Source organism: Pholis gunnellus, assembly GCF_910591455.1.
Source record: "Pholis gunnellus genome assembly, chromosome: 5".
In the NCBI taxonomy this organism is placed as follows: domain Eukaryota; kingdom Metazoa; phylum Chordata; class Actinopteri; order Perciformes; family Pholidae; genus Pholis; species Pholis gunnellus.
Window position 1 is genome coordinate 3,626,978 of NC_136531.1, and position 16,768 is coordinate 3,643,745.

At 39.7% G+C, this 16,768-nt stretch overlaps 1 protein-coding gene across 1 annotated transcript; it reads right to left on the reverse strand.

Moving 5' to 3' along the window:
- Positions 1-28: 28 nt before the first annotated feature.
- Positions 29-14,937, reverse strand: ifngr1 (interferon gamma receptor 1). The gene is made up of 9 exons (XM_079159506.1): positions 14,694-14,937; positions 5,650-5,789; positions 4,437-4,581; positions 3,764-3,881; positions 2,921-3,102; positions 2,640-2,788; positions 2,284-2,446; positions 1,669-1,787; positions 29-1,568 (listed from the first exon to the last, which is right to left on the reverse strand). The coding sequence occupies exons 1-9, from the start codon at positions 14,749-14,751 to the stop codon at positions 1,194-1,196; spliced, it is 1,449 nt and encodes a 482-aa protein (XP_079015632.1). The 5' UTR covers positions 14,752-14,937; the 3' UTR covers positions 29-1,193.
- Positions 14,938-16,768: the final 1,831 nt, after the last annotated feature.

Below are 16,768 nucleotides of genomic sequence, written 5' to 3' on the forward strand. Positions count from 1 at the left end.
GTTAAGAGTTCACAAAAGAAAATATCAATATTGTTTAGGTCTCTTTATTAAAAAATGCAAACTTCCTGCGAGTATCACGTTGATCTGATTAAATCACATTTCCACAGGTGAGCTGATCATCACGTGTCACACGATTTATTGAGAGATCGGATCAGAAAACCTTTTGTCAAAGCAACACGTCGACGTTACTCCACCTCACGCCAACGAGCCTCATCAGAAGTAGAGACATTTAAATAAATTCAAATCCTATTAAAAGAAGAACATTCTGGTTAAAAATGTTTGTCTTCGGTGTTTAACCCTCAAACTAATTATTGTTTGAATCTATTTACAGCAACTGTATAAAAAGAGATGTTCACACAACATTAAAAACCCAGAAGCAATGTAAACAAACAACACTCTTGATGCATACACAATAGAAAAACACTCATCACCAACGGAGCCGGTTCTGCAGGTCTAGCAACAGCAGACGTGACATACATTGACTGATTAGGTGTGGCGCTGTTAGCGAGGCAACAATGCGTCATGGGGGGGGAAAGTCCAGAATGTACAAGGAGTGCGGTTTAACTCGCAACGTCGAAAACAAAACTGTTAAATTGTCTTTGACCCAGAACAACATTTTCTTATTTTCAAATGGTACTAATTAGTTTCCATCAGAACTACTTTCTACAGAAGAAATAGTCCCTGTGAAATTAGAAAGAGAGATTACATTTTTACCCTTAAGACTACACGTCTGCATGGTTAATTACCGCTCGATGCTGGTGAGTCATTTGGTTGAACTGTCCTGTTTTTAAAGCCTGGAGCCGCTTCCCTTCATGACTGGCAGCTACACAAACAACCACCGATACTTCTACCACTTGTGGCCGGTTCTTCTTGTGGAACTTGTTTTTCTCCGAGATGAAAATCTCCCGGTTGTGTTTTTGAATGTCACAGTGAGCCGCTTTGAGTCTGTAGTCTTTTTTTTTAATCCCGTGTTGCAGCTTTTTCCTCTTTCCTCCAAAAACAGTTCACAAAGCAAACCAACGATATCCTTAAAAAGGTCAGTGCATTTTTATCAGTGTAGTCAGAATGAAGAATATCTCCGAGATGTCTCTTGAGCAAAAGGCAGCACCTCCCTGAGTGCCGTAGTCCTGAGTGAGTTAGAACCATCGATAACACAAACTTTGATCCCGAATCAAGTCCTCTCGTCAGTTGGGTTACCTCTCGCTGTAACCCGTGACCATTTCTCCATCGCCAATGTCCACCTGGAGAGTCTGTGGGCGGTCGTAGCCCGACCCCCCCACCTCCGCCTCGTCCTCCAAATCCATCGAAACAATCTCCGTTTTCTCCGAGTCGTCCGCAGAGTCCTCGTCTCTCCTGTATCCTTCAGAAAGTCCTCCCTCCGCGTACGGTCTGGCGAGTAATTGATGCTGGTAATCGACGCCGCTCTCCTGGAGGTCGTCCTCCTCCTCCACGGAGCTGACCGAAGGGTTCTTGCAGAGTTTGTTGTCAGTCAGTGTAACGGGGGAGATGTCTGGATCGGACGCAGGAGCGTACAACTGTTCCCTCTCGTGGTATGGCGGCACCAAGGGCTACGCGACAAGAAGACACGAGACAGACAAAGGTTTTAAAAACCACTAAAGCAACGTCATTACCAATACACATGTATTTTGTTCCAATTTGACACCTTACCAAAGGCAGTGGTGGCATCTTCAGTGTCCAGGCTTTGACCTTACAGACGACGATTATTATCACACTGGTTATGATGCCGAAGACGAACAGCAGTATAGTAAGCATGAGCACGTGGACTTCTGCAATCCACAAAAAATATTTGATTTAGTGATTTAGAATAAACTAGACAACAGGATATAAAGTAGTTACAATACAACATACACATTAATACAGCTGTAATATTAATCCAGAAACATATTATAGTAAAACTCTTAACGGCGAACATTTTACTGCACAGTGAGTACTTTTACTTCAAGTACTTTAAGTACATTTTGCTGATAATACTGAAGTACTTCTCCTGAAGTAAGATGTTGAATGCAGGACTTTTACGTGTAGTGGAGTATTTATCACAGTGTGGTATTAGTACTTTTACTTGAGTAATGGATCTGAATACTTCCTCCACCACTTCCTGTTGATAACAGCATCCATGCTGTTTATTAAGTCAACATGCTTGATTTCTTTTTTATTTCATGTGACCGCTGTTCTATTTAAAACCAGAAACATCAAACAAAAAAGCGTAGAGACACTTTTTTTATGGAGTACATTTTTGAAGAAGTCTTCCCAGTTCAGACTTACCAGCTGGTGCACAGATGGGGTCCGTCTCTCTGAACTCCACATAGCGGACTCCGATCCCGTCGAACAACCTTCCCTTCAGCGTTACGCACTTCGCGCCTTCGAGGAATGAGAAATCAACTTTGCAGATTTTCTCTTGAGCTGTGCATGCTCCTTCAAAATCGCCCTGAAAGTCACACAACGTAGCTGATTAACATCAACATTGTTTTTTTTTAAATCTTATTTGCATATTATTAGCATTGTGAATTTGAAATCTATTGTTTTGGGGTGAAGGAATCTCTTTGAACAAAACTGGTTCCATCAGATCCGAGTCGCCCACCCGTCCTTCGAATACAGTAATTAAACGTTGTTGTTCTCACATTATCTGAAGAGACGGTGAATGCAAAGGTGGCAGAATCCGACTTGGCAGCTTGCTTCAGCGCTGCGTAGAAGAGGAGGGGATTCATGAAACTCACTGTGGCCGCCGATTCCTTCTCAATCACATCCACGGGAGGGAAATCTAATTTACCTGAGAAGAGAAAGTCAAGTTTTATATCCATTCAGAACTCTTCTTCTCCAACTTGAACCACACTCTAGTAGTGGCTTCCCTCTGATTTGCAGGGAAATAAACACACTTTTTTTAAAACTACATGTTACTTACAATATATTTCAGCCGTTTTTAAAGCGTTAAAGGTGAATGTTTTCGATGGTATTGACTCGGACTGGTTGCCGCCCTCTTTGGCCGTCACGGTGACGTGATGGAAGCCCAAGTAGCGCTCTTCAGAGGCCCAGACGAAGTGGCTCAGATCGTACTGATGCTCTGTGGTGTCGCTCACGAGATGCCTTAAATATGAGAATCACAGTCCGTCATTCCACTGAATCAGATCGTCACGCAAGGAACAGCATTTGGAAACACTGAACAAGCTCGCCCCCCCCCCTCACGTTTACACGATGCTGAAGGAGGCTAGATCATTTCACTTAGTAAATGACTTTATCTTATGACTTGTGTGTCATAAGAGGAGGAGGTGTGGAGGATTTGGAGGCATCCAGTGCTTCTGGTCTGCTGTAGAAACATGGCTCTGTGAAGAGGACCGTTGATGTAACAGCTCATTCTAAAGGTAATGAAAATATGATTTAAATCTGCGTTTGATTCTTGCTGAAAACATTGGTGGATGTCAGGAGCTTCGTGGATTTTAAGAAGACATTTCTCCGTGAGAATATTTGGTGAATGAGGTCAAATGTTTCCTTCCGCTGTGCCATCGCCACTAATTGACTTCAGTATTATAATTTGCATCTATGGAATTTCAGCACTAAATAGGTTCATGTATTGCTGAACAGTTTTAACATAAATGCAGTTTTAAATCATATCAGACTGACGCACATATTTCATATGTACGTCAATAATTTGAACCACAATTTTTAAAAAAGGGCAAAACTTAAATTACATTTAGCTATAAATCAAACTAAGCCAAGAATGATAAAAGAAAGACGAGTTGAGTCTCACCCGGCAGATCCTCCGACGTGCACCCTGAAGCTGGTTCCAGGTTTGGGTTTGCTGTACTCCCAGCTGACTGACACGTTCACATTTTGGCAGCTGAGCGTCACGTTTTTTGGCGACAGGACTGCAGGAAATCAGGAAAGATTAGCTGGTATAAGCTAAAAAAAAAACTATTTAAAAGCCTCTTGGATCAGCTGGAAAATGCATCGTCACAAAGAGATACGAGGTTCTCACAGGACAGAGACGCTACTAACATATAATGAGTTTATAGAATATGATGCATTGATGAAGAGTAAACTAGACATCAGGATATAAAGGAGTTACAATGCAACACACACATGAATGCAGCAGTGATATTAATCCAGAAACATTAATAATAGTAAAACACTGACGGGACATTTTACTGCACAGCGAGTACTTTTACTTTAAGTACATTTTGCTGATTACAAAGTTCTACTGGAGGAAGGTTTTGAATATCAGGACTTCTACTTGTAGTGGAGTATTTTCAAAATGCGGTATTAGTACTTTTACTTCCATAAAAGGATCCTCTGAATACTTCTTCCAGCACTTCCTGTTGATGAAGTCCACGCTGTTGATTTGTGCAAAGGAAATGTGCTCGAGTCAAACACATTTCACAAACACGTTTTTGAAGAACTTTTCCCAGCAGCACGGGACTCACCGGAGAGACAGATGCGTCCCGTCTCTCTGAACGACACGTCGTCAAACGATCCTTTCAGCGTGACGCACTTCTCCACGCCCTCCGGAAACGAGACGGAACGTTTGCAGTTGTTCTCTTGCGCTGTGCAAGACCCATTCACATCTGCCTGAAAGTCACAGGACATAGACAATTAATATAAACATTCCTTTTTTTTTTTCATCTTATTTGCATTTTATTGAAATAATGAATAAAGCATTTATTTTACGCTAGCTGGGCCATAATGATAAACACCGCCACAGCATCGGGCGTTCGCGACGCTCGACAGTTTGTCTGTCAAACGCTTTGGTTCCCAGCGAAGAACTCGACCAGGTCGCTGGAACATAAACTGCAAGTGTGGTGAATGGAAATGTTTGCCAGATATGTGCAGGATCTGCATAATGATGGAGATGTTGGTTGATATAAATAAATATTAAAAAAGGGACACTAGAGGCAAAAACATCGTTTCTCATGTTAAAAAAAAAAAACTAGTCTCCTTTCAGACAAGTGGACAGAAAACATCCAAAATAAACATTTCGGCATTTATTTTACTACTTTGTCTGTTTGCGTCTGTAGATTTCTCCTAAATTCACCAAAAGCAACCATTAGATAATGCCCCACCATCAACCATAAACATTTCCGAAAACTTGTAATACAAAAAAGAATCAACTGGTGAACTTTCATGGTGATATCTATTGGTTAATCGTTTGACCCTATTCACCTGTAGTGTCTTCAAAATGTCTGTAATTTTACAAAACGTCTCTTTAAAGGCTGTTTTCACAGAGGGGTTCGTTCATGTATCATTCATAGCCTGAAGTATTAGTAAAGACCATGGAGAAAACACATTTCTTTAATGGTTGTCGACAGTATTTTCTGATTAATGGAGTGATTCAAATAGATATCTAAAGTTCGTTCTGTAGAAACCTTTGAGTCCGACATGTCAACATATCATATATTATAACCTCACTTTAGCCAATGTTCATATTTCAGTTCTGGAAATTAATGCAAATTAAGATATCTACAAGATAATGCATTCAAACAGGTAATTTATGAAAACTTGTAACATAAAAAAAAAAAAGAAGATTGCCTTAATGTACGTAATCAACTGCAGACGTTAAATGGTGCTATCGATGCTCCCGTCCTCCGCATGCAGCGCCTCCTGCGGTAAAGTCTTTTAAACGTTGTCGTTTGTACTTACCTCATCTGTAGAGATGGTAAATTTAAACGTGGCTTCATCCATCTGCGTCGACGCTCCGTAGAAGCGGAGGGGATGTGTGAAACTCACTACGACCACCGAATGCTCCTCCTTCAGATCAACGGGAGGGAAATCAAGTTCCCCTGTGAAGAGAAATAGAAGTTCAAGTTTTATCTCTAAAGAAGAAACTCATTTCTGAACATTGGAACCTTTATGAAGAGTGGAATTATTGTCGTGCGAGACTGCATACGCTTATCGAGGTGCACCTAATAAACTGGAGACCAAATTCTCTTTTTGAACGTTGCACTTTTACAGCCAACACAGAATACTATCTAATCAGAAAGCAGGAACGTTTGACAGACTGTTATAGAAGTCTTGTTGAAAGTGTTTTAACTTGTAATATGTGTAAGAATAAAATAGAAGAACATACAACAATAGAACAACAATAGACATATTACAAATATGGCCAATACATTTATTGAGAAAAAGTGTCTGATGCTTTTCATTCCCTTTTTAAAGAACTCATAAACCTGCCATACCTTTACTGATGCAAACACCAGTCACACTGAAATGTTATCGGTTGTTCGTGATGTGCATGTTGTGCTTTATATTGTATGTATTTACTATTATGTGTGGGACTGTGATTTATCATAATGATCATTATCATCATAATTATTAACTACAGGTGTGGAACAACTTTTTTTACAAGTTGCAAGCTAAAAAAATACATCTGGAGAAGTCGGAGGATTTCCTCATCACATAAAAGAACATTTCATCCTTCAGTTCATCACAAACACTCGACATCAACACATCTGGAGACACAAGGTTTAAACTGGATGGGAAGGGAATCTGAGAAGTAAATAAATAAATCAAAAACATTTACCTCTGAGATGTAGTGGAGGAAAAGTATAAAGTTGCATAGATTGGAAATATAGCCTTAAAAAGTACAAGTACCTTGAATTTGCACTCAAGCACAGTACTTCAGTAAATGTACACACGGTCAGTAGTTTAACTGCCATAAGGTTATTTATGTCATTGTTTAGTATGTTTGTTTACATGTCGTTATTTGTAAGGTTTGTTTTTAATGCGAATGGGTTTTTGTTTGTATAAAAGGGGGGGAACTATTGTTGCTTGCTGTGTTGTACCGGGACGTGTTTGACCGTGGCACAGTGACAGCAGAAGGGCGCGAAGCGTCTTAAGTCAGTCAGTAAGTCAGTCAGTAAACAAAGTAAAGTAAGTCAACTAAGTTTTCAGTTCAAGTTTCAAGGGATCATCTTTCGTGTTTCAAGTGGACTCATTTCCCTCTCAGTTGTGTGCAGCCAGTGAGGTACGTTATTTATGTACATTCGCCATTGCGCACATTCGCGCGCAAACTGTGTTTTTATGTAATGTAAACGTCTGATTGTTTTGTATGTCTAAATGTGATTTAAACAGTTCGACGGTGGACGGAGAAGTAGGAGGAAGAATAAATCCATCAGTTGAGAGAACCAAGGCGTCGTGTATTTACTGGAGGGAGTGATAGTCGAACTCAGATCTGCGTGAATTTCCCGGACCTGCTCGTGCCCGACAGCTCGTCAAGACGGAATCACAGATAAGACACTGTTGAGCGTTAAAGGACACACAAGTTCATCTGTTTTTTCATGAAGACGTCCATAAGTCAGACACTTAAGTTCGTGTTCTGAAAGGTGACATAAGGATTGAAAAAATAAAATAAAAGTACTATAAGGGGCTGTGTGTAGCCTATTAACATAACAGTGTTCCATAAGATATTAAGAGGCATTAATGTAAGTGATTTATTGTTACTGCTGATCATTTAAAAAAGAGGTAATTAATTTACTTAAGAAAAAGAAGGGTTTGTGTATGTGAATATAAGAAACCTAGCATTAGGAGAGAAGTTTTCTGTTAATGGTTTAATATCTTTCAATGCAAACTCATTTAAGTGTTTCACTAAGGACCTTTACAATTTCTACTTTACTTTAAGGGGTCTATTTAAGAGAAAGTGACTTAATATCTTGAGTGCCTTTTGTAAAATGTTTTTTGTGAACTACACTACTTATTTGGGACAACTTGATCTGTGTACAGTTCACGTTAAATAATTTAAAATGTCACAAACAAGTAAAGGGAGTCAGTATGTAGGTGCACTCATAGAACAAGTGTCAGAAACAGAGCAGGTAGATGAGTCTAGTGCTGTAGAACAGACAGCACAGTCTGAAGAGCCTCGACGAAGTGAGAGAGTCCGCACGTTAACAGAAAAAGGAAAAGAATTTCAGAAGACGATGCAGATAGGAATCAAAAGCAGCTCACTTGACAGTGATGAGGACCTGGACAACGCTACAAAAGACCTGCTCAAGACAAAAGAGCTAATACTTCGCTTTGACAGCATCTACGAACGCTGGAAAGCTTTAACTAAAGTGGTTAAAAAATCTGTAACTAAACGGGATCCCAGTAACATCCTACAAGAATACACGAGTATTATTCAAAGAGAGTTATCTGAACTGAATAGTGTTTATGATGAACATCGAAGGATTGCCAGCCCAGCTCACGAAATGCGCCGCAAGCTGGACAAATGCATATCAGTCACCAAGATTGTTGTACATAACGCTCAGTCTCAAATTCAAGGAACAGAGGAGGAGCTGATTTGGCCAGATGCAAGTTCTGTATTTGCATCTACAATTTCCAGTGTTTCATTTCCAGACTCCAAGTGTTCCAAGGTTATTTCCACTCGCTCTTATGTATCCTCAGTTAAAAGACAAGAAGCTGCTGCCGAGTATGCAGCCACCAAAGCTGTGTTGAAGATTATGGCTGAGCAAGAGTGCCACCAAGAGAACCTGCAAAGACTTGAAGTTGAGAACAAGCGGATAGTTGCTGACCAAGAAGCAGCTGCATTAACTCGCCGTCTTCAAGGAGAAAGGGAAGAGACTGAGCGTAGGATGGAAGAGACTGAGCGTAGGATAGGAAAGGAGAGACAAGAAGCTACTCTCTTAAGGAAACAGCAAGAAGAAAATGCTGCAAGAAAAGAGTCTGAAGAGGACTTGAAAAGAGAGCTTGTGCGTTTGGAAGAGCTAAAAAGACTGAATGCAGCCAGAGCAAGGCTTCACGTCTATGATGAAGAGGACTTCTATCCAGACCAAAGGCTTACACCACATAAGTCTGAGCTGCCTCCGCTTGAGAAAGCAAGTAATCAGGTGAACCCTGTGTATCAGTACCCACAACCACTAAGAGATGTGGCTCCAAGAGGTGTGCTTCAAAACGACATGGGAGAGCTTGTGAAAGTACTGGCTGAGGCTATATCAGCAAATAGGCTGCCCATTCCAGAGCCTACGATCTTCAGTGGGGATCCACTCAAGTTTAATCATTGGAAGTCTTCCTTCCAGACACTAATTGAAAGGAAAAACATTCCAACGTCAGAGAAAATCTTCTTCCTTCAGAAGTACGTGGGAGGAGCAGCTAAAAAGGCTATAGAAGGTCATTTTCTGATTGATTCAGAAGATTCATATCGCACAGCATGGGACGTGCTCAACGAACGATATGGCGAGCCTTTCGTCATTGCCAAAGCCTTCCGAGACAAATTGCATGCTTGGCCAAAGATAGCCTCTAGGGAGAGTGCTGAGTTAAGAGAATTTGTGGACTATTTACGTAGTTGTGAATCTGCTATTGCTCACAATGAGAGTTTAAAGGTTCTTAATGACGATATGGAGAATCAAAGGCTGACTGCAAAACTACCCGATTGGTTAAGTATCAGATGGAACCGAAGGGCCACACAATACCAACTGGAACACAGAAGGTTCCCTAGCTTTAGTTATTTTGTAACATTCCTATCAATGGAAGCTAGTATTGTTTGCAACCCTATAACATCTTACAATGCATTACGACAAGGTGAATCTGATAAAGCAAAGTTCAAGAACCAAACCACAGTGGTCTTCAAGAACCAAACTGTAGGTGCCAAGATCTTCACAACGAACACCAGTGAAAGAAACATAGTCACATGTGTGTTCTGTCAGAAATTTGGACACAGTGTTCACAAGTGTCGCAAACTCATTGAAAGACCAGTCGCTGACCGTGTCAAGTTTATTCTGAGTGAGAGACTGTGCTTTGGATGTTTGAGTCCTGGCCATCAATCCAAGAGCTGCAGTAGCCGGATGGTCTGTGACATCTGCTCAAAACGCCATCCCACATGCCTACACGAAGATCGTTCAAACCAAGATCAAGAAACAAGGAGAGAAAATCCTAAGCAACCAAGTTCTGTCAAAGAAAGAAAGCCACAGTCAACACAACGACAAGAAGTCATCAAGGAAACCACATCTAACAGAGTTGTGCAAGAAGGCAATAGTACACAGACTTCAGCGATAGTACCTGTCTACGTGTCAACACAAGGTGATTCAAGCAAAGAAGTTCTTGTCTATGCTCTGCTAGATTCACAAAGTGACTCTTCATTCATTCTTGAGGAAGTGGCTAACGTTCTAGATACGAACACAGAACAAGTGAAGCTAAAACTATCTACAATGTCGTCAAAAGCAACCATTGTAACCTGTAAAAGACTAAACAACCTGCAAATAAGAGGGCTATTCTCCTCTAAGAAGATCACAGTGCCAACAACTTACACTCGTGAATTTATCCCTGCTAATCGGACACATATTCCAACTCCAGAGACCGCTAAGGCATGGCCTCATTTGGAGCATCTTGCAGAACACATTGCGCAGCCAAAAGAGTGTGAAATTGGTCTGCTGATTGGGTACAATTGCCCACAAGCACTAATGCCACGAGAAGTTGTGTGTGGGGAAGAAAACCAACCCTTTGCTCAGAAAACAGATCTAGGTTGGAGCATCGTGAGTTATGGCGAACCACAAGATCACTACAGCGATGCAATTGGAGTAAGTCACCGCATCATTGTAAGGCAAGTAACGCCTGAACCCAAACCAACAGTCAAGCTTAAAAGTGAAGTTCACTATGTTTACAAGACCCAGATCAAAGAAATGATCAGTCCTGATGATGTAATTAAGGTGTTAGAATCTGATTTCAGTGAAAAAGTTGAAGAAGAGGCAACCGTCTCTCAGGAAGATCTCCACTTCATGACTAAGCTGAGAGATGGAATCAAACACAAACAAGATGGTCATTTTGAAATGCCCTTACCGTTCAAACAAGACAGACCAAATCTACCAAATAATAAGTCATGTGCTGTTCAGCGTCTAATATGCTTGGAACGGAAGCTCAAGAGAGACCAGAAATACTGCTCAGACTACATGAACTTCATGAAAGATATCATTGCTCGTGGTGATGCAGAGAGGGTTCCAGAAGAAGAACTCAACAATCAACCAGTCTGGTATATTCCCCACCACGGGGTGTACCACCCTCAAAAGCCGGGGAAGATACGTGTCGTCTTTGATTGTTCAGCAAGGTTCCGAGACACATCACTGAATGACCACCTTCTTACTGGGCCAGAGCTCACCAACACCTTGGTGGGAGTTCTTTGTAGGTTTCGCAAGGGCCCGATTGCTATTATGTGTGATGTGGAGCGAATGTTCCATCAGTTCCATGTAAGGCCTGAAGACCAAGACTACCTGAGGTTCTTATGGTGGGAGAACGGTGTACCCTAGCGCTGATGGAAGAGTCAGTAAGGTGAAACTTTTTATGAGTGACTCAACCTTAGATAACCAGGGTAAACGCACCACTAAGCCAGTCTATCTTGATAGACCTGTACAAAAGATAGTTGTACTGCTTGAAGCAGAATAGATTTGATAGTTATTTTGTGAGGTTAAATCCCAAAAATTGTGATTTGGTGGGAGTTTAACTGCCATAAGGTTATTTATGTCATTGTTTAGTATGTTTGTTTACATGTCGTTATTTGTAAGGTTTGTTTTTAATGCGAATGGGTTTTTGTTTGTATAAAAGGGGGGGAACTATTGTTGCTTGCTGTGTTGTACCGGGACGTGTTTGACCGTGGCACAGTGACAGCAGAAGGGCGCGAAGCGTCTTAAGTCAGTCAGTAAGTCAGTCAGTAAACAAAGTAAAGTAAGTCAACTAAGTTTTCAGTTCAAGTTTCAAGGGATCATCTTTCGTGTTTCAAGTGGACTCATTTCCCTCTCAGTTGTGTGCAGCCAGTGAGGTACGTTATTTATGTACATTCGCCATTGCGCACATTCGCGCGCAAACTGTGTTTTTATGTAATGTAAACGTCTGATTGTTTTGTATGTCTAAATGTGATTTAAACAGTTCGACGGTGGACGGAGAAGTAGGAGGAAGAATAAATCCATCAGTTGAGAGAACCAAGGCGTCGTGTATTTACTGGAGGGAGTGATAAGTAGAGTAGAACCAAACTGCTTTATTTGAGCCACGGGTCTTGTTTTGTATTTCTACACGCTGAATAAAAAGGATGCAAAATGCAAAAGAAACATTGGTTGGAAGATATGATATGATAAGATACGTTAGCAGCATTAGCTGGTTTCTGTCCTAAGCTACGCTAAGCTAACCTTCTCTACTGAATGCACAGACATGAAACTGACGTCAACTGTGGTCCCCTCCTGCCTGAACAACGAACAAACGTAATGCTCCTGCAGTACTCCAGTAAGTGCTCAGAGTCACGATACGCATCAGGATGTGGAGGCTACAATTCAATATATTGTGACGTATTACAACTTTCAAAAAATATCATTTTAGAGAAGCCGTCGTAGTATAAAGGGCACACCGCCATACTATTTAATGCAGCAGCGGGGTCTGCATTCATCACATTCTCTGTAATCCAACATCACACCACTGCTTTCATATTAATCTGAGCCGCCGTCTGTTATGAAACTTTGCACGTTAATTATTACAGTATCACTAAACATAAATTAACTATACATAGTTTCTTACACCCTTACTCGTGGTTAAGAACGTCATACAGGAAATAGAGAAAAGAGTTAATTCAATCGTATTTCACTTGTTTTTTGGTAAATTATATAATTTATGTCATAATACATCCAAGCAAATCAAAACATATCTGAGCAGACGTGTTACTTCTCGTACACAGATAAATTCACTTCACCATCTTATTATAGCCAGGGAAAACACCTTTAATGCTTTAGCCTTTTGCCCTACATCATGACGGCGCTGTGGCAACAATAAGGAAGTAAAAGTACAACAACAACCACAACAGGTATGTTTAGCACCTGTCTGGCTGCTCTTCAGCATTCCAGAGTCCGCCCTCGTTCTTCTCAGCTCCCCTGTTCTCACTTCATAGTCAAAGTGAGTACGAGATGGGTGTCGTAAAACGTTTTAAATGTTCTCAATCCATCTCGTAAACCCAAAGAGCTTTTCAAGACGAGACGGGTGAAAAGGGATATTCCATTATAATTTATCTAGTCTTGCTTATTGAAGTTTTTTGAAAACTCGGAGTCACAATTACAAAAAAAAATATTATTATTATTATTATTAACCTTTGAAACAAAGTTGGAAGAACTCTGCCGTCTGTCGTTATCTGCTGTAGAATTAAAATTCCTCTAATGGAGCTGAGAACAAACCAGGAAAAGCAGCTCTTTACTTAAAGTACACAAGAATATATACGTTTGGCCATGTGGTGCTCTGGTGTATCTATTATTTAACTTCTATAAATACATTTGGCAAGAATCATAGTGCATTATAATCTCAATAGTTGAAATGCATAATAATCTATTTATAATGCATTACAATGTGATTATAAATTGCTCTAATTGTTTGCTTTAAGTAAAAACAAATACCACTAAGATGAACTTATAATCACATTATAATGCATAATAACAGAGATGATATTGATTTATAGAAGATTCTAATGTATTACAACTATTGGAATTATTTAAACTCTGATCCTTGCAGCAATTATGAAGCATTCAGAAAATGAAATTAAAATGCTTTACAATGCGTTATGATTATTGTTATAACGCATTGTGATTATTGTGAGTGCTCATAACTATATTATACAGTGCTATTGTCAGATTATAAGACATCTTTATAACGCGTTATAGATATGGACGTCATAGAAAGTGTCACCACAAAGTCCATTTACGTAGAAGGTGATCACATGATCAGCCATTTGTCATTATTTTCTAATCTGAAATTGATATCATTAATCAGTTTGATCCGATATTATCAATCAAGTAAATTACGCTTTCTTTCACAATGTGCTCCGCAAACACACCGACATGTTTCACAACCTTTGTTTCACTAAGTTCACTTATGAGTCGGCGTCTGCAGCGGCTCGTTGTTGTTCCTGGGAAATTACATGAAAGCACTGGATGGGGAAATGAGACCCGAAGCGTCATTCACCTCTGGAGGAGAACAGAAACCGTTTCCATTGAAAGACTTTCTCAACATGGAGTCACATCTTCACACAGAAACCACATTACACCAGAGAGAACGTCCAGAAACACTCACTTTAAAATCTGAAGAGGAAACAACTGTTCAAAGCTTCTCTTAGGATGATGAATGTAAATCATAAGTAACACATCCAATGATGTGAGCACCAGCTCTCTGAATACAGATATTCGGTCTGGTTACTTATTAAGCCGATTATAAAATGGTCATAAACAACCTCTGGACCTGAACCACATCTATAACTCTCCATTTATATGCAGTGTCACTCAAATTATCCTGAAATTCGTAACAAAAGCATTATTTCCATCATGGATTTATCTATCAATCGTTATCTGACGAATCAATTAACAAATGTTGTTCGTAACATCTAGAAAAAGTCAAAAGTATTTAGAAACTAGAATTGTCGAGAAGAACAATGAGTCTAATGAGTGTTTAAATAAAGGATTTAATATGTTCTAAAACACATTTTATCTTTCATTTTAATTGAACACTGGTTTTACTAAACCAGTGTTACAGAAAACTTTAACGAATGACCAGGGTCCACCTAATGTTGAGTTATAAACAGTGAAACATCAGTTTATAAGTGTCACTTTTACTTCACATACTTCATTTCATTCTATTTTTACTTTAAAAACAACAACAACAGTATTCTAGTTTAACAGAAGCACGTGGAGACCCCCAACATAGCATGCAGTGCGTTGTTAGTGAGTTTAGCCACTTACCTGCAGAAACTCCGCTGATCAGAAGGAGCAGGACCGTGAACGCAACACCGAGCAGCATGTTTTCAGCCCGTGAAACTCAACGAATAAAAACCCGACGAGTCTTATTTAGAAACACATTAGAAACGCAGACGTTTCGCAACAGCATGAGGAGTTTTTCTGTCACGTCGGTTCCTGGTTTCCTTCCTAATGTTCCATAGAAAATCCACTGACTCGGTAAACAGTCATCCTTGAGCCCGAGCGCGTGGGTGCAGTGATAACCATCACTGATTGACCTGCCCAACCTGTATTAAGTAGAACCCACCTTGATGACGTAAGCGGTAGTCATCGCATTTACGGTTCTACTCTTCAAAATAAAGTTGTTGTTTTAGTTGGGTTTTTTATATGTCAGGACAAAAGAGATGAATGAATGGAGAGATGGAGAGGTGGATGAATAAACTAGTATGTTAATAAATGAAAAAGAAAAAAGAAAAATAAATAAACAAATAATTTCATAAAGCTAGTACAAAGTGACACTTCAATTGTATTTAGAGAGGTCAGAGTACATACAAAATCTATATCTACATAATAATAAAAAATTAAATAAATAGAAATGTATATGTATATATATATGTATATATATACATACAGTATATGGATACATATATACCAAAAAAGAATCCAGGACTCCAGAGAACAGTAATACAATTTAAAAAAATTAAAAATTAAAAAATCAACCCGGTAAATAATGCATAATATACAAATAAAAGTACTATTTATAATTCAACACTAGCACAAATGATAGATAGATTATTGTCAGGGAAAAATCCTTTAGTTTCCGGTTGTTCTGTTTTTTGCACAGGTAAATCAGTCCCTAAGAAAAGAAAGCTGGTGTTTGTCGCCACCTACAGCTCATACATTGACATTACATTTATTTGATTGTGGATTATCGGACAGAGAAACGATTGCTGCTACAAGGAGTTCCCTCCTCCGTCATCCCGTCCACAGTCTTCTGACCCAGTGATCACCAACCGGGATTTCAACGTTGATTTCTGTTTGAAAACTGGTTGAAATTCGGTCTGAACGTCTGAGACCTATTTTCACCGTCTTTTCAACCGGCTAAAATGCGGTCGTCTTACTTATATATAAGTGAAAACTTTGACATGCTGGTGGCGCTAGAGGAAAAGTTAAGGAATCACCAAAATCATTGGGATTTGTCATCTGGGGACCATGAATATCTGCCAAATTTCAATCCAATCCATTGAATCTTTGTCAAATTATTTCACTAAAAGCCAAAACTTGTCAAGCTTCTGGTGGCACTAGAGGAAAAGTCCAGTGATCACCAGAGTCACCATGATTCATCCTCTGGGGATCATGAATGACCGGAGCAAATTTTGAGTGAATCCATCCAACAGTAGTTGAGACATTTTACTAAAGGAACAAAAAGCCAAACTCACGGTGGCGCTAGAGGAGAAAGTCAGAGGGTGACTAAAGTCAGTAGGATTGAACAGCCAATTTGCCAATTGTGCCAATAGAGGAAAAGTTAAGGAATCACCTGAATCATTGTGATTCATCCTTTGGGCACCATGAATATCTGTAGCAAATTTCATTGCAACCCATCGAATAGTTGTCAACATATTTGACTAAAAAACTAAAATGTCAAGCTGCTGGTGGTAACAGAGGAAAAGTCAGGAGTTGTGATCAGGACTGAGGTTGAAATATTTAACACAGTGAAAGTGGAAACAAATATTTATATATAATACTTTTATAGCTGGGTTTTTTTGACACAGACATTTTTGTCCTCTAGCTACAGCAGAGCAACTTTTTTTTAAAGTGAGGCACAAGAGTTAAAAAAGACCGCAATAATGCTGGAGTTATGTTGTTGTTGTTGTTGTTCTGACTTGTCACCACTAGAGGTCACACTTGACTCTGTTACTGTCGCAGACAACTCTTCATTGTGTTGCCTTTTGACAAACAATCACTCTCTCTGAACAAATACTGACTGAAATATCAACAGTTTGATGAGGACATTTGATGAGGACATTCCGGATCATGACTTTGGTGATGACCCAAGTGTGTGTTTGTTTTGGGGATTTTAA